This window comes from Mytilus californianus, unplaced genomic scaffold (assembly GCF_021869535.1).
Source record: "Mytilus californianus isolate M0D057914Y unplaced genomic scaffold, xbMytCali1.0.p SCAF_24, whole genome shotgun sequence".
Lineage (NCBI taxonomy): Eukaryota > Metazoa > Mollusca > Bivalvia > Mytilida > Mytilidae > Mytilus > Mytilus californianus.
Window position 1 is genome coordinate 1296683 of NW_026262673.1, and position 18995 is coordinate 1315677.

General features: G+C 36.2%; 1 protein-coding gene and 1 long non-coding RNA gene across 2 annotated transcripts; one reads left to right on the forward strand and one right to left on the reverse strand.

Annotated features, from left to right (window-relative positions):
- The first annotated feature begins 10367 nt into the window (after window positions 1-10367).
- LOC127732408 (uncharacterized) lies at window positions 10368-18132 on the forward strand. The gene is made up of 4 exons (XR_007996235.1): window positions 10368-10776; window positions 13474-13724; window positions 16311-16397; window positions 16754-18132. It is a non-coding gene; the product is annotated as an uncharacterized LOC127732408 (long non-coding RNA).
- On the reverse strand, window positions 13242-18353 carry LOC127732407 (uncharacterized). The gene is made up of 4 exons (XM_052241450.1): window positions 18159-18353; window positions 16686-16968; window positions 15498-15583; window positions 13242-13840 (listed from the first exon to the last, which is right to left on the reverse strand). Exons 1-4 carry the CDS (start codon window positions 18313-18315, stop codon window positions 13701-13703), a joined length of 666 nt encoding a protein of 221 aa, XP_052097410.1. The 5' UTR covers window positions 18316-18353; the 3' UTR covers window positions 13242-13700.
- Window positions 18354-18995: the final 642 nt, after the last annotated feature.

Here is an 18995-nt window from a genome sequence, read left to right on the forward strand (position 1 = left end):
TGTTGCAGCTCTGTCCCTGAAGACAGCAGCAGATGCAACTCTGTCACCATCTTTTGATCCATCAGTATAGACAGTTGAAAAATCTGAATAATTGGCTTTGATTTCAGCATAGTGTTGCTGAATTAAAAGAGGATTTGTTTTATTTTTATTGTGTTCACAGAGATCAAATATCATTTTTGGTTTGGGAAGTTCCCATGGAGGACATTTGCAAGTTTCAACTTGAGCAACAGATTTTAAATCAAAAGAAGCTAAATGTTCTTTTAAACGTATACCTAATGGAGGGATTTTATTTTCATGTTTTGCAAAAATATCTTCATAAATTGGATTAAAAACACAGCTGTAGGCAGGATTATCTGAGTAGGCTTTTAGTTTGACAGCATATTGAAGTCCAAGCTTCAAACGTCTGTTAGAGAGTGAGTGCTCATCAGCCTCTACATACAGACTCTCAACTGGTGAGGTTTTAAATGCGCCAAGACAGAGACGCAAACCCTGATGATGCACAGCATCGAGAATCTGTATGTAGGACTTCCTTGCAGAGCCATACACTATAGAGCCATAATCTAGTTTAGATCTAACTAGAGATCTATATAAATTAAGTAAAATGTTGCGATCAGCACCCCAGTCGGTGCTGCCGATAACTTTTAAAATATCTAATGCTTTTAAACATTTCGATTTTAACATTTTGATATGGGGTAGAAAGGTTAACTTTTTATCGAAAATTAACCCAAGAAATTTGGTTTCATCAACCATTTTAATTGGGTTGCCGTACAAAGTGAGTTCTGGATCAAGATGCAATTTCCTTTTGTTACAAAAATGCATCCAGACCGTTTTTGAAGTGGAAAATTTAAACCCATTTTCCGAGGCCCAATTTTCAATTCTTCCAAGACATAACTGTAATTGTCTTTCTATGTTATTCATATTTTTGCCTCTATAACATATTAAAAAGTCATCAACATACAATGAACCTTCAATATTACTTTTTAAAACTTCAACAAGGCTGTTGATTTTAAGACTAAATAATGTAACAGATAAAATACTGCCCTGAGGGACACCCATCTCTTGATCATACAGATCAGACATGGTTGAATTTACTCTTACATTAAATTGTCTGTTAAATGAAAATTCGAAATAAAATTTGGCATATTGCCTTTCAACCCCATATCAAAGAGATCTTTTAAAATACCATACTTCCATGCAGTATCATAGGCTTTTTCTAGATCGAAAAAGACCGATACTACATGTTCATTTTTCGCAAAACCATTACGGACAAATGATTTTAATCGATTGATTGATTGTTGGTTGCTTAACGTCCAGTGGCAAATATTTCATGCATATTCAGGACGAGAACAAGTTCACAATAAATACAATAGGTAGGTTCTGTAATAGATTAAGGGGTTAAGGTCGGAGAAATTTAGACTGCCACGGGAAATGAGGGTATATTGGATAGGGACAGAAATTTAGCCTTCCAACAGGTCACCTACGGACCCCTCAAAGAGTTGTTGCAAGGGTTCTTAACGTGCAAAGAGCGTGGCACTCTCTTTACACGAGGCATCGGATTTAACGTCCCCATTCTGACCGGACGTGGCTGCAAATTTGTACATCCCGCACAGCCAAACGGACGCCCCACTTTAGCACGGGTTTTACTGCCGGTCGGAGGAAGACCAATGGTGACCATACTTCTATTCCCCAGTCACCCTTGGGGGGGATTTTAATCGAACAAGATGGTCAAGAGTACTGCGACCTTGGCGGAATCCACACTGGATATTGGCTAAAAGCCCATTGGATTCCAGGAACCAAACAAGGCGATCATTGACCATCCGTTCTAGTGTTTTACAGACACAACTGGTAAGAGCAATTGGCCGATAATTAATAGGATCCGTGTGATCTTTACTTGGTTTTGGAATAGGCACGACGGTTGCAAGCTTCCAGATTGACGGTAAATCACCAGATTCCCAGATGTTATTCATAAGCTGCAAAAGAGCTTCCAGCGAGGAATCTGGCAAGTGTTTTAACAGTTGGTAGTGAATATTATCAGGCCCACAAGCTGTATCATGGGCTTTTGACAGAGATGTTTTAAGTTCTTCAAGAGAAAAGAGTTTATTATAATTTTCACCATTTTTTTATTTAAAGTTTAATTTAATTTTTTCATTTTGTTTTTTAACTTTTTTAAAATCTTCCCTGTAGTTGTTAGAAGAAGAAGATTTCGCAAAAGTTTCACTAAGCTTGTTGGCAATATCCTTTTCAGATGTTAATAAATCATTGCCATTTTTTAAATGTTTAACTGTGGCTTTAGAATTTTTACCTTTTATCTTTTGTATCATGTTCCATACTTTTGTCATCGGAGTGCGAGATGTTATCTCCGAGACAAATTTCTTCCAAGACGTTCGTCGTGCTTGCCTGCAAGTCCGCCGTGCCTTAGCGCGAAAAACACGGAAATTACTCAAGTTTTCCGTCGTTGGTTGTTGATTGAACCGTCTTTCAGATTTTTTACGGTCACCTATTGCTTGATCACAAGCATCATCAAACCATGGTTTGCTGGGATGTTTCGGATTTGCCGAGGTCTTATGAATAGTTCTGTCAGCAATTGACGTTAAAACTGTATTAAAAGTTAAAATTGGATCTTGTACAGTCTCAAACATCTTTGACTGAAGTTCCGCTTGACAGAGATTCTCAAACAAGGACCAGTCCGCCTTGTCAAGTTTCCAACGTGGTACTCTCTGTTGGGTAGAAGTAACAAGATGTTCAAGTACTATTGGAAAGTGATCACTTCCACATAGATCATCATGAACACGCCATGAATAATCCAGAAGAGAGGGATCGCAAATAGTGATATCAATAGCAGAATAAGACCCGTTTCCAGGATGAAGATAAGTATTAGATCCATCATTAAAAATGCATAATCCTTCTTGAGAGACAAAGTCCTCAATGATCTTACCTTTGATATTATGAGACTTGCTTCCCCACAAGGGGTTGTGTGCATTGAAGTCGCCCATAAGTATAAATGGTGAGGGTAATTGATCAGTGAGGTTTTTGAGTTTAGCTTTATCTCCAATTGAATTGGGTGGAATATATATAGAACATAATGTAATTGTTTTATCTAATGATAAACGAATTGCAACTGCCTGCAGATCCGTGGTGAGTTGGACTGTGCTATAAATGACGTTGTCATTCACAAAAATGGATGATCCGCCTGCAGCACGTTCATCTACCTTAGAAAATGTGCTATACATGTTGTATCCTTTTAAAGATACATTGTCACTTTCTTTTAAATGAGTTTCTTGAAGACAAAATGCAGTAGGTAAAAATGACTGAACTAGAAGCGTTAACTCGAGAAGATTTATTTTAAGACCTCGGCAATTCCATTGGATAATATTAGTCATGATTTGTTAATAGACGGGCGAATGCTATCGAGTTTGCCAGCATTCTTATTTCGCTCACCCTGAGATTGTAATCTTTCAGGTGGCGGAACACTTTCGATTTCCATTTCTGATTCGTCGTTAAGTGTTGAAAATCTGTTGTGTGAGGAGAGTCGTCGATCTCCAGGACCATGCGCAGCTGGTTTTACTCCGCCTCGACCCCCACCCCGCGACCTCGAATCAGAAGACTTCTGAGAGGATGTATTTGCTGGCTTCTTTGGGACATCCTTCTGTTCTGGAGAACGAAGAGGAGACGGGGCTTTAGAAGACTTAGTACTGGATGCAGAAGATAAACTAGTTTTATTAGATGCAGATGAAGGAGGACTTTTGGAGATGGAAGAATCATCTATGTCACTGGGAAGATCCAAGACAGATTCACCGCCCCAACTGTCTGATTTAACTGTATCTTTTTTATTTGATTTCTTTTTTTCATTTTTTTTAGATGATGACATTGAGCTCTGTAAGGAAGATTGAGTTGACTGAGTACTGGTTTTAGAAGGTGTTGGTTTTCTTGGAATTAATATTTTATCGTTAGGTTCTGTTTCAACAGGCAGCATTGTAAATGTCTCAGCATCAATTGGCCAGGTCATGCGAGTTTGTGTATGCTCGTGACTGAATGAGCGGACAACTTTGCTGGCGTACGATGGTCTGTTCGAAACAAGGAGATCATTCGAAAAAGAAGCTATCTGTTTAGCTTCTGGGTAACTGATGTTTCTTTCTGTTTTAATTTTGATAATATTTTTTTCTTTAAGGTAAACAGGGCAGTCCCTAGATGATGAAAAATGGGATTCACCACAGTTTACGCATTTAGAAGATTCAGAGCTACAGGTTGTTCCCTCGTGTCCTTCGTCAGAACACTTGAAGCATCTCTGCGTACCACGACATTGTTTGCTTCCATGACCAAACTTTTGACAAGTGAAGCATCGAATTGGGTTAGGGATAAACCTGTCAACTCTGATTCCGAAGCAACCTAAAGTAATAGATGGAGGAGGAGTTGGAGTTCTAAATGTCAAAAGATATGTATTTAATTTGATTATATTTCCATTCTTTTTTATTTGAAATCTAACAACATCAGTTACACCTTGGCTTGAAAGTTCCTCACAGATTTCTTCCACGGTAAGGTCACCAAGGTATTGACTTCTGTCTCGAATGATCCCCTTACAGCTGTTCAAACTGTTGTGAGGAGAGGCAGAAACAGGAAAGTTTGTAATTGTTGTCAGTGTAAGCAAATTTGTTGATTGACTTTTGTTGGAACATTCAACCAACAAATTGCCTGATCTCATTTTTGAAACTTTTTTTACAGTACCAGCAACGCTTTGAATTTGTTTGTGAATCACAAAGGGAGATATTTTGGAAATTGGTTTTTCATCTGTTCCTTTTATTACAATAAATCTGGGCCAACTGTCATTTTCCTGACAGGGCACTGAATCATCACATTTTCTTTTTTTATGTATTAAAGCTGATTTAGAGGGTTGGTTTTGTTGTGCCATAGGAAATGAGAAAGATTCACCATTCTTGTCATCCACCCACCTCGGAGTGCCTACAAGGGCGATGCTGTGTTTCCGTGGCGAGCCGGGGTCAAGTGCTAATGCTGAAAACGAGCTCCAAGTATAACATGTATAACGTAGCTGGTCCCCAAAATTAGCACCCAAGATCCACTGCGGAAAGCACCAGATGTTCCAAGAATAGTATACTCAAGCAGAGCGTATCCATCAAGCGAAATAGAAAGCGTACCACTTGATTGACCCATGAGCCATCGCCTTCTTCAGTTATCCGAAATATAAATAGCTTAATTTAAAACACATGTGTATATAATGAAAATTGTTACAAGAAAGCTTATTGTTGAGGATTAACTGAAGGGCTCGACATGACCAGCCAATTGATCGAACCGGGTCCATCCGACCTCCCGTTTAGATGATATTGGAGCCAAAGCAGCATATTGAACTATAGTCTCGTCCGTCCGGGTATTTTCTGACCGTAAGGAGTCTGGCTACAGCCCTCATCCGCAAGGATCTCGTCAACCACCGACACGGGTAGCAACCCACGGCCAACAGGTTGGAGAGCCTATTTTATTCAAAACATCGGGCAACTCGTACGATGTTCGGATCACTTTAGTCTGGTCTCTACCCTTCGACCTGTCCAGCATGGGTAACCCTACCAGGAGACGAAGCTCCAACTGGCATAGCTCTTGGGGTCACTGAGACACGCAAGCCCCCCGACCACGGCAAGGATAGCGATCCACCGGGGGGTGTAGTTGTTAGAAGAAGATTTCGCAAAAGTTTCACCAAGCTTGTTGGCAATATCCTTTTCAGATGTTAATAAATCATTGCCATTTTTTAAATGTTTAACTGTGGCTTTAGAATTTTTACCTTTTATCTTTTGTATCATGTTCCATACTTTTGTCATCGGAGTGCGAGATGTTATCTCCGAGACAAATTTCTTCCAAGACGTTCGTCGTGCTTGCCTGCAAGTCCGCCGTGCCTTAGCGCGAAAAACACGGAAATTACTCAAGTTTTCCGTCGTTGGTTGTTGATTGAACCGTCTTTCAGATTTTTTACGGTCACCTATTGCTTGATCACAAGCATCATCAAACCATGGTTTGCTGGGATGTTTCGGATTTGCCGAGGTCTTAGGAATAGTTCTGTCAGCAATTGACGTTAAAACTGTGTTAAAAGTTAAAATTGGATCTTGTACAGTCTCAAACATCTTTGACTGAAGTTCCGCTTGACAGAGATTCTCAAACAAGGACCAGTCCGCCTTGTCAAGTTTCCAACGTGGTACTCTCTGTTGGGTAGAAGTAAAAAGATGTTCAAGTACTATTGGAAAGTGATCACTTCCACATAGATCATCATGAACACGCCATGAATAATCCAGAAGAAGAGAGGGATCGCAAATAGTGATATCAATAGCAGAATAAGACCCGTTTCCAGGATGAAGATAAGTATTAGATCCATCATTAAAAATGCATAATCCTTCTTGAGAGACAAAGTCCTCAATGATCTTACCTTTGATATTATGAGACTTGCTTCCCCACAAAGGGTTGTGGGCGCAACGATATTTTATTAAATGTTTAATACTTATCTCAACTATTGAACTCAGTTATTACGTCCTACTTCAAACCACTGAAAAACATATAATAATCCTAGTTGAAGAGGACTGTGTGTGTCAAGTCATCTTTTGACAAAAAAGATTTGACAGTTTAATTAAAAGAATAATTTCTAAGATACAAAGTTCATAATATTTCAATTGTCATGAATTAGCTTGATACATTTTCACTTAATAACCATTAACTGATACAAGTAGGCAAAGACTTGACACTAATTCACACAATTCAGAAGAATTTCTTAACCTGTTTTTTAAAGTGGTATTTGTTATGTTTTAGGCAATGGACACAACTGAGAAATGTAAAGTATGTTGTTAAAGTAGTAGATTTCAAAGAACCAGTTCAAAGAGCTTCTGTCAAAATGAACATCCGATCTCTATCAACCTTCAACAATTTTGAATTTGAGAAAGACAGCATACGAGTATTATATACTTATAACTGTTGTCACGTTTCATTATTAATGCCTGTTCCCGAGTTTTTATTATAAACCCCATCCACCCATACTTTGAAAAAACAACGTCTCGGCGCTCAAAGATTGAAGGGTTTTTCTTGCTTTATTAAAATATTTCTTCTTTGCTTTGATACAAAATTTAATTAATCCGGCACTTTTAATCCATCTTCAACAATGATTTGTCTTAATTCATATAAACAACAATCCTCGTCAATGAGAACTGCTTAAATGGGTTCACCAAATTGAATTCCGAACTCAATGTTGACAATTGACTATTGATCTTGGTTTGTGTACTCTAACATTGACGTCATAGAAAAAATGACGTCAAAACGTTACTAAAGAACAAATCAGGAGACTTTTCAGAGTTCATTTGGGAACTTATTTAAAAGGTGAACTTTCAAATGAATTGATATATTTAAAATAATTGGCCATTAATAATGTAAAATTCTAAATAGCATATTTATATATGACATGTAGATCATACCCCAAATCAATATACACTTATTAAACGTAAATGCATTTTAATATAAATAGGATGTCAATAAAAAGGAAGGTCATTTTTATATAATATCTCGCAAAAATTATGACCCATATTTTTGGAACATCCTCGTATACCCAATACTAGGAAGTAACACCCCCGGTGCGTTTTGATAGACACACAATCTGACTTAATCCTCTTGCTGCCAGTTGTTTTTTAAGGTTGCATTTCGTGTGCCAGAAAATTAGACAGCTCGACGACTGTGCCGTCACATGCCCAAAAATGACGTCATTCAATATATGACGTCACGCCCTAATGACCGGTGCATTTGGGAGCCATTGAAGAAAAATATAACACTGTTTAATCTTTGGTCTTTTATTTGATTGATTGTTGGTTGCTTAACGTCCAGTTGCAAATATTGCGTGCATATTTAGGACGAGAACAAATTAACAAACAAAACATAGGTAGGTTCTGTAATAGAAGCGTCCGGGAGTATTGTCGGAGAAATTTAGACTGCCACGGGAAATGATGGTATATTGGATATGGACAGAAATTAAGCCATGCAACAGGTCACCCACGGACCCCTCAAAGAGTTGTTGCAAGGGTTCTTAACGTGCAAAGAGCGTTGCACTCTCTTTACACGAGACATCGGAGATAACGTCCCCATTCTGACCCGACGTGGCTGCGTATTTATACATCCTTCGCAGTCAAACGGACGCCCCACTTTGGCGAGGGTTTACTGGCGGTCGGAGGAAGACCAATTGTGACCATACTTTTATTTGAAAGAGATACAGCATAAATTAAAACATGGACATATGTGTCCCTCCGGCAGCAAGAGGGTTAAGTATAAAATGGTAACTTGTTCTCGTTCAGAACATTCATTAAGTTGTTGCCACTGGGCGTAAATCAAACAACAATCAGCCACAGGAATACGTAGTTTGGATATTCTGGTTGAAGAGAAACTACACCACACAGGTACATACGTAATGATTTGACTGTCACCAGTACGAAGAGTTCTAAAAGACTAAAGAAAATGAGAGCAGTCAAGTGGTTCAGAGGACGAATTTCAAGATTCGTTTGAACCACCACTGATCCCGTAGATTTAGTAATTTTGATGTCAAATTACTTGTACAACACGATATTTAGTTATAAATTTAGGAATAATAAAGTTTCAAATAAATACCAAACGCTTGATTAACAATTAAAGGTAATACGGCTTGAGAGTTATTGGTTCATGAAAGTGTTGATAAGTGTACAAACACCGTTTCAGAAATATCTTATCAGTTGCGTGGAGTTCACTGCAGGGCACTTTGATTTTGTTCTTGTTCAGCCGGATGTTTAACCCTATTATGATTAATCGTATTTGTTGTACGACCATATGTTAACTGATGAGTTAAGCCTTTTTCAACTGATTTTTATAGTTCGTTCTTATGTTGTACTGTTACACCACTGTCCCATGTTAGGGGGAGGGTTGGGATCCCGCTAACATGTTTAACCATGCCACATTCTGTATGTATGTGCCTGTCCCAAGTCAGGAGCCTGTAATTCAGTGATTGTCGTTTGTTGATGAATTCACCCCAAGGGTGACTGGGGTATAGAAGTATGGTCACCATTGGTCTTCCTCCGACCGGCAGTAAAACCCGTGCTAAAGTGGGGCGTCCGTTTGGCTGTGCGGGATGTACAAATTTGCAGCCACGTCCGGTCAGAATGGGGACGTTAAATCCGATGCCTCGTGTAAAGAGAGTGCCACGCTCTTTGCACGTTAAGAACCCTTGCAACAACTCTTTGAGGGGTCCGTAGGTGACCTGTTGCAAGGCTAAATTTCTGTCCCTATCCAATATACCCTCATTTCCCGTGGCAGTCTAAATTTCTCCGACCTTAATCCCTTAATCTATTACAGATCCTACCTATTGTATTTATTGTGAACTTGTTCTCGTCCTGAATATGCATGAAATATTTGCCACTGGACGTTAAGCAACCAACAATCAATCAATCAATCGTTTGTTGATGTGTTACATATCTGTTTTTCGTTCATTTTCTGTACATAAATTAGGCCGTTAGTTTTCTCTTAAAAAATGCCAAAATTGTAATGATTTACAATAAAAAGAAAATATTATCCTCCACACACATGGCCAAGATAACACTGATATATAATTTCTTATTCAGTTGAATTAATAATTAGAATAAAAAAGTTCTAAGGTTCACGTATTGTCTTTTTTTTTTTAAAAAAGCAACTTGTTTGATCATTATTGATATTTATTGAATAAATTTAAATTACAAAGTTGGTTCATATATGATAGTTCAAGAAAAAACAAAAACTGAATTTTTTAAATTAGTGTTTTCTTGTTCAAAGAAAAATAATTCAAAACTGAATTGTGACTTTTTGTCCTGTGACTTTCTGTCCTACATTCGAAATTTACCGTAGACCTAAACTCAAAAAGTTTTTGTAGTTGTCAGTACTTTAGTTTATAATAACATTATGCCGTACTAGTGAACTCATCCCGTTAAACGTTCATATTAAGTAAAACATGGATACAGAATATCGGGCACATCTGTTGGATCATTTGACCACTCGTACTTTGGGATTTTGTACTGGTCCTTATTGTCAATTCCTTCTCGACATCGTGCCCTAGTGACAACGTCCACACTGTCCTAATGTGTTACCTTTAGTAATTCTTCAGTCAGACTTAAATGCAGGCTGAATCGATACAGGAATGACACAGATTAACTTGTAAACAAAGACATGCTTGGAATAGCTTAAACTACACAATTATTTTAAGACTTTCTGTCCTGTAAACTAACTACCTACGACAAAACTATTTTTTGTAGAAATGTCACCCTCAATATTCCCGCATCCGGCTCTCTCCAAGCAGACTATCGGATACCGCCCAATTAGGACAGAAGACCATAATTACTTATAGTCGCCGTCATGTAAAATTGGCACCGTGTTTTTTGTAGAAATTTTTTTAAATATCAGCCGCGTTCACTCGAGATGACGTTTTTCAATAAGCGGAATAAAAATCCTTTCCAAATATCCACTACTGTCCTACCTTTTATTGTGTTTGCACTGTATAATCCTGACCTTCACATTATTCAAGATTATTTACATTGTTAATCCGCCATCATGGTTTCTATGAGGATCCTTTATTTACATAACATTCGTTACTCTCCGGCAATATCCGTGTCATTGATGTGATACAGTTTCCCGCGCTTTTTACATGTAAACAATAACACGAGTTGTGTAATCGACAAGATAAATATGTTACCTGAATATGACCCGGAGAATGGACAGAATGGTGTTTACACGAAGAAACAATGAAATAAAAAGGTAATGTATTAAAAAAACAAATAAAAAAGAACCGGCAACATATCCAATCACAATAACTGAAGAAAGACTGAACTTTAACATATAAAATTTTGAGGGGTAACTGGGGCAAGGTAACATGCTTTTCGGACAAAACAGCCGTCGGACGCCAAAGCAATATCGGACTAGGGAATATGGGAATGAGATGTTGGTAAGCAGGAGTCAAGGGGAGGGTAGCGGTAGTCTGGGAAGTGCAGTGACGAGTCAGAATGGGAGGGGGAGGGGTAGAAAATTTGGATAATCCTGAAATGGCTATTTTACTGATTTTCATCTGAGATTCCTATAAAAAAAAATGAAATATGCACAGAAAAAAAAATGATGATACCTGTGTCAAACATCTGTTGATATGTTTTCTGGTTTAAAAAAAACAGACATTGATTGTAGCCTTTCAGCTCATGAATGTAGTCGATTATACAGAAACAGCAAAAACACAGACTCTTCAGGTTTCATGTTATCTTTATAACATCAATTTCTGTACATGTCAATACAACATCATTGCTATATGTACTATGATTTCAACAATACTACATGAAGTAAACTGGACTAGGGTGCCACAGTTAATTCCAATGGGATGTTTTGGAATTTCTTAAAAAAAATGACAAGTTCCCTTGAAATTTCTTTTAATGTCAAATGGAAATGCTTACCCTTTTAGAGTTCACAAGTAAACATTAGTTTTTATTTATTTTCCATGTTGATCCATTAATAATTGATTTTCATTTTGTTTGTGGATAATATTCTTTTCATTGAACATACATTTAAAGGATTCCCAAGTCCACATTAACTATATCTGTTGTTTTGAATGATTGTAAGTTCATCTGATTTTGATGTAATTTAAACCGGTCATTATAATACTTGAAATATAACCTTTTTCTTTATGACTCGCTTTTTTGGTCACTGCCTTATGCAAGTTCGTTGTTACAATGTATGTTCAAGAAAGGTAAAAGGGCTATTTTGAAGCCTCTTAAAACAGGTTTTCAGTCATTATGAGTACTAGTGATACTTGTAAAAAGTCTATGGATTTATCATAAATGTACTCTGTTCCCCTCTGACAGACATTCACAACTGTGTGTCACCATACCACATTGCCAGTTACAAATGTATAAAAGGCCCTGATAAGACAAAGTGTAAAACATGCGAACAATGAATCTATGGACCTTATTTATGTACAAACAAACAAACACAAAACACATATCTTATACATGTACCTGTAATTTGTGAGCTCTGAAGTTTGGGAATTTTAAATAAAACAAGCATTTCTGAGAGTATTGCATGGCAACTATGCCAATACATAGTCCACTACCTGTTAAGAATTCATTGTACTGGAACAAAATGCTAACTTGATCTATAACTTGTCATGGTGTAAACTATATATCAAATATAAAGTCAATATACTCCAGCATGGCAAAGATAAGTGAGGAAAGCTGATTATTTAAGTAAATTTTCTAATTCCAAGGACCATAACTCTGCGTAAAATCATCAGACCAGAACATAATTCAAACTTGATCTGTAACTTGCCATGATAAAACTATATACCAAATATCAAATCAATATTTTCAAGCATGAAGAAAAAAGTGTGGAAAACTGATTTGCCGGACTGACAGATGGACAGACAGACAGGCGGAGTGCAAACCTGAAGTCCCCTTTCGATTTCATCGGTACAGGACTGTCACTAAATATTCTATTCTATACAGCAACAAAAAAACTCACTAAGTTCCATGATACTCTTGACTTGGGGGATACACACACAGAATATAATAGGGTGGTTGATTTGGTATGCTGTACTGGCATGTTTTTTTGGCAATTTCTCTGTTACAAATGTATTAAACATACTCAGCTAACAAGTTTGATGACTGAATACTGAATGTGTTCATCTTGATGTTGATTGCAAGAGTTGCCTGTAATCGACATATTGTTACGCCATCTATCTATTTGTCTATTGTTAAAGACTGTATGTTGACTTTTTAATGCAGACTTGAGAGTAAAGCAAACACCAATCAATCTTTGATATTCTTTATGCTGGGTTTCTGTTTCATTCATATACATGTATGTATATATATACCACATCAACTGTTTTATGTTTAAACATTACAAATTATGATACCAGATAAAAAAATGAGAGAAAGTGTGAAATAGGTTTTCCATTGTGAAAATTTTCTCCAAGGGTGTTCTCTCAAATTTTGAACATTGACACCTTTCAGAATTGATGCACTTCTAATCCAAATGCCTTAATACGTTTTTTCATTTTAAGATTAAGTCTCTTAATGCATTGATCAAAAGTTAAAGCTGATCCTCATCTCAACCTTCCTTTTCTTTTAACTTGCAAAATTCTTATGTACTAGTTAAACATCTACATATTGTAATAGCTATATCTTATAATCTATAGCTGTATATATCAAAAAGCATTTTCAATAAAACAATATAACAGTGTATTTAAACAAAATTTATGATTTAATAACTTAAGATACAATGTACATGTACCTTTTTTTTTATATTGGAGTAACAACATGAACAACAAGTTATAATTAAAAACTTAACCAACATTAATCATTAAAATTCAATTACTTTTTATAAACATAATTAGAAATAGAGATCTTCAACATAAATGAACTATTTACAATCAGAATAAATATATATCACAGTTGTTGGAACTATATATCACAGATGTTGAAACCAGTATATCACAGATGTTGAAACTACGGTATATCACAGATGTTGAAAGTAGGGTATATCACAGATGTTGAAACTATATCACAGATGTTGAAACTATATCACAGATGTTGAAACTATATCACAGATGTTGAAACTATATCACAGATGTTGATTTAATGTATACAGAATGGGTTAATAGCAATCACTCAACTAACTGTCCAGAAACTGTTATCAAAGAATCAGTAACCGAAGATTAAACAAAGGTATGTTAAGAAAGTCCTCCTGAGCTGTAAAGAAATGTAGACAGTTCCCATGTATAAAGCTGTATCAGTTCTGAAACTGCCAGTAAAATAGTTGCATGTACATGTACCTACACTTTCTTTAAAAAAAATATAAAAAAAACAATTGATAATCTTTGCTTATGTTAATGATTGGAAGTAACTTTTTGACAGTAAAATAAGTTTTAATGTGCAAGTGTCATAGTGTAGGGAGGAACATTTTTTTGGTTTATAATTCAAATGAAAAATATTCTATTTTCCCACCCTCAACTACTAATCACAGATCAACTAAGCCAGTTAGCCATCAGGTTTTTAATTTTTTAATTTTAATGGAAGACATTTTTTAAGTTTTTAAAAAGTTACAGATATTATATATATAGGAAATCACTTTTTATAGAAAAGATAGGAGTTTTTCTGTTTATCATTTTTCTTAACATGCTTTGAATAAAACAATCAATTTTATACATTGCTATAAGTATTCCCCATTTCCATTCTCAATTTTATTGATAAATCTACATTTAAAAATATCTTTAATAAGTAAAAATTATGGAGTGTTCACGTTACTATTTTACTGGCATGAAAGAAAGACATCACTGTTCCATCTCTTCAAGTGGCGAAATCAGTGGTTCACTGAGGTTCCGGTGGTTAAAAATGGAGAAGCACCGAAGACAGACATTCTTCGCAAGAGCAGGTTTTGTGCAACACCTGTTGTGTACCCACTGATCACAAGCATCACACTGAAACCAGGATATATACTTGTCCTTTTGAATAGGCTTGGGTGGTTCAGTGCTACCACAGGTATTGCACAAAATCTCATCAGCATCATTGATGGTATCAGAGACACTGTCCTCAAAGTCATTGTCATTTTCAACGTCATTCCCCTCCTCCTCCCCCTCTGAAAACATGTAAGGAATTGTCCTTTGACTGTCTTGGCTGTCATTGTCCGTCATGTCAATCACCACTGGATCGACGTCTTCGTCTCTGATGCCATCAAGTTTCCTGAGCTTTTCCTCAAACTCCCTTTCCACATGAGTCTCAAATTTAGCCCAGCGCTCCGCATCGATATGGGACTTGGCCTCCTCAAAAAGCTTGATAATGTCTTTTTTCTTGCAGCTAGAATTATGTCTAGCTACATAGCCTTTTAAGTAAGACCAAACCATTTCGATGGGATTGAGCTCACAATGGTAAGGAGGTGTTCGTAAAATCTCATGGCCATTAGCTGATGCAAGTTCGTCTATAATATACCTAGGAAGAGGTTTGTGTTGCTTCACCAAATCAAGCAGCTCGGCCTTTTTCATTTTCTTATCATACTGAACAATGCTCTTCTCCAGCCATGCCGAGATCTCTGACTTGTTGCAGTGTTTGGTACCCTTGAGTCAGGATCTAAGTGACTGTGATACGGAGCATTGTCCATTATGATTACAGACCGAGGAGGCAGTTTAGGGAGAAGTGTATCTCTGAACCACTCTGTAAAGTGCTCCTTATTCATCTCGTCATGATAATCAGAGCTGTTGGTTTTCGACTCAAATATAAGACCACATCCGGGGATTAGGCCTTGTTGAGAGGAGCCAACATCTAGGATTATCAATCTAGTACCCTTGCCAGAAGGGACTTTCCGATGGGTACCTTTACAGTGGGGCTCAAAGACAGACATGGACGTGCTGGGAACATCCAGCCAGTCACCCTTTACCACATGATTAGTGTTCAACCAAGTCTCATCTAGATATACAATATGACGCCCCTGCTGCCTAAACTTACGTATCTTACGAAGATATGTCATTCTCATGAGAACGATGTCCTCCCTCTCCGACACAAATCTTCGGCTTGACGCATTCTTGTAGAACCTGAAAAAAAAAATTTATATAAATATATACATTCACAATTGCATAACATTTAAGGGTTATTACACTGAAACATAATTGGGGCACAAAGAACGTACTTTTAAATCTCAACTAAAAGTGGGTGTCAATAACATTCTATATTTGTCGCCCCCAAGGGTGACTGGGGAATAGAAGTATGGTCACCATTGGTCTTCCTCCGACCGGCAGTAAAACCCGTGCTAAAGTGGGGCGTCCGTTTTGGCTGTGCGGGATGTACAAATTTGCAGCCACGTCCGGTCAGAATGGGGACGTTAAATCCGATGCCTCGTGTAAAGAGAGTGCCACGCTCTTTGCACGTTAAGAACCCTTGCAACAACTCTTTGAGGGGTCCGTAGGTGACCTGTTGCAAGGCTAAATTTCTGTCCCTATCCAATATACCCTCATTTCCCGTGGTAGTCTAAATTTCTCCGACCTTAATCCCTTTATCTATTACAGAACCTACCTATTGTATTTATTGTGAACTTGTTCTCGTCCTGAATATGCATGAAATATTTGCCACTGGACGTTAAGCAACCAACAATCAATCAATCTATATTTGTCGCTTTAAGAGGATACCACATTTTGAAAGAGACTTCTGCAGGTTTATGTTTAAAAGGAACATTATAATAGTGATTGATGCATGTGATTTATTTTTCACATATGTTTAATAATTTGTAGCTATAAATTTGAATTGTGGTTTATTTGTTTTCAGACTATTTTGCTGATGACTACAGAGCAAAAAAATATTTCCAATATGTATAGATATGTACTTCAATACTGAAATGTGTATTTAATGCAGGTAAATATTTCATTAATTCAAGTTATGAAAGTGTTTCAGATTTTTGAATCAATGATTTTTATGTTGTTTGTGCTGTATTTAGACACCTCTACCAAGAAATTTGTTTTGCATGCACACATACAAAAATAGAGGTTTTTATCCAACGCAATCATAGGTTTGAACGTTGTTTTCAATTTAGACTTGTGTGTATATATAATTGATAATTAAACATGTTAAAAGAGATGATTTAAGATACATGTACTACAAAACAATGGATTAAGTCCAAACATTATGAATGAAATTAATTACCGAAACCCCAGTAAACGCACTGTTCTCGACACTGTTGATATGGAAACGTCGATGTCTTTCTTTTTCAGAGCTTGCTGCAGACTTGGCATGGTCACTGACTGGGATTTCTTGTGCAGATCATAGATGGTCCTTCTCACCACACCTTTGTCGAAATCATCCAACTTCTGGTTCTTCTTGACAGTTTTCTGGACAGCAGCCTTATGAACTGCCTTCACCACATCCTGCACAGCATCATCACTGGCATCTGTATGGACATAACGTCGCAGTGTTGTTGGTTTAATCCCTGAAATTTCAATTGTCCATGTATTTCAGCATATAACATAAAAATGATAGAAAAAACTTGTATATAATTGTATAGAGTGGATTCAAGGTGGTTGGGGGCATTTATATATCTTCTTGTTTGCATAGTCATAAAAAATTGTTGTTCGACTTGCATAGCTTGACAATATATTTAAGGAATAACAGTACTGTAGTTGAAGAGTTGCCACCGTCAATTGTCGATTTGACGATCGCAAATGCAGTTTTACTGGTGATGCGTAGCGGAGACAGTAAAACGGAAATTTCAACCGTCAAATCAAAATTGACGGTGGCAACTCTTCAACTACAGTACTGTTATTCTGATTCTAATGCAATACAAAAAGAAATAATACGTTAGAGGTTGACAAAATGTATAAATTTCACATACAAAAAAATCCGCGAAACTTCTTGAATGATTTTGGCGCAAAAACGTCATGGCTAAGTGTGACGTCATTCAAATGAAAACTGACAAACTGAAGGTTATTACGTTACCTCTACGATTTAAATTCGGATAAAATCACATTAAAACGGCGAATTGGTTGTAGGTTTTGTTTTATTTTCGATAATATTGCAGTAATCGAACATTTGTTGATCCAATCAATTCAAAATGGCGGATCCCTCCTTAGTTAAGCCTGGTCAACTGTGGATTTGACGGTAACTTTTAGCCAATGAAAAAAATTGTTACATAAAAATTGCATTAGAATTCAAGTTTTCTTATCACCACTTAAATATTTATTAGATTTGCCCCAATTACATTATCTGAAACTTATCCTAATGTACACGTGATTCATCTAAAATTACTATATTTGGTGTATGTGGAAGGATTGGAATGGAACTCATGTCCAAGGGTACATCTGACCCTCGCTTCATTTTCATGTTTAATTGCTGATGTGTATTTACAGTTAACTGTTTTACCTGCAAATTTGCTATTGATGCCTTGACCTTATGAATTGATATTTATGAGGTTGAAAATATCTTTCATCAAGTTTTATCTATAGACATCATTTGGTTTGCACAATTATATGTTATTAAAAATAACAAGACCCCAATAATTGAGGTCTCCAACAAAGTTTGTCTGCTTTAAAATCATAATTGTTGATTTTATGCAAATAATTTTTCTTTTTTTTTCAGTTATGTAAAACTGAAATTTTTTTTAAAAAAATAAGTTAATTTTACCTGTTGCCTTTACTAGTCTTTTAATGGGATTTTGAAGTGCCCATGGTTTATTTTTCTCCTTCTCTCCCACAAAGAATTGGTAAACTTTCCTCAATAATTCTTTTGTCTGAAAAAAAAACAACAACATTTTGTATATGATCAAAGGGAGGTAATCCATAGTAAGAATGGGATGTGATTGTTCTATATAAGATTCTTGTTACGTTTCATTTTTGAAAATGCAGAGGGTTTGGTAAAAATGACAGTGCACAAAGATTAAATTATGTACATGTAGTTATGTATAAAGATTGGAGTTGAATTTTTGTTATCGTGTAATGATCTTTGTATAAATGTTGTCGCTGATTAAACCAATTTTTAAGGTTATTTATAATTGCAAGACACTGACATGTTGTATGGCATTCTTAATCAACAGTTATCATTTATAATTATATATTATTGTTGTATACTAGTATATCAAAATATTTGTTCTAATGTAGCTGTGAAATTGATTTAAGGTACTGCATTTGTAGTAAAATTTAAATAATTTGAAAGATTTCTAATTTGTTCTAAGCACTTCTTGGTGATATTTATATTTTTCTTTTGTTGTAATTTTGTGAGTACATTATTAATTGTATTATTATGGTAGCTGTTTATTCCTTCATTACCATCAGTCATATAAGGCAGTATGGACGAGGTTTACAAATTAAAAGATAATGGAAAAGCATGGTGATTAAGAAAAAGAAAGGAAAATAGAAAACTTTTTTTTTTACTAAAAGATAAAAAAAATAATTATGTGTTAAAATTTAAAGAATATATAACAATGGCATGAAATTATTCATATAAATGAACACCACCCTATTC

Coding starts and splice junctions, on each gene's coding strand:
- LOC127732407 (XM_052241450.1), bottom strand. CDS start 18,315: ATGGATTACCTCCCTTTGATCATATACAAAATGTTGTTGTTTTTTTTT. Junction 15,584..16,685: donor GTGCGTTTACTGGGGTTTCG/GTAATTAATTTC, acceptor TTTTTTTTTCAG/GTTCTACAAGAATGCGTCAA. Junction 13,841..15,497: donor GACATATCTTCGTAAGATAC/GTAAGTTTAGGC, acceptor TTTTTTTTAAAG/AAAGTGTAGGTACATGTACA.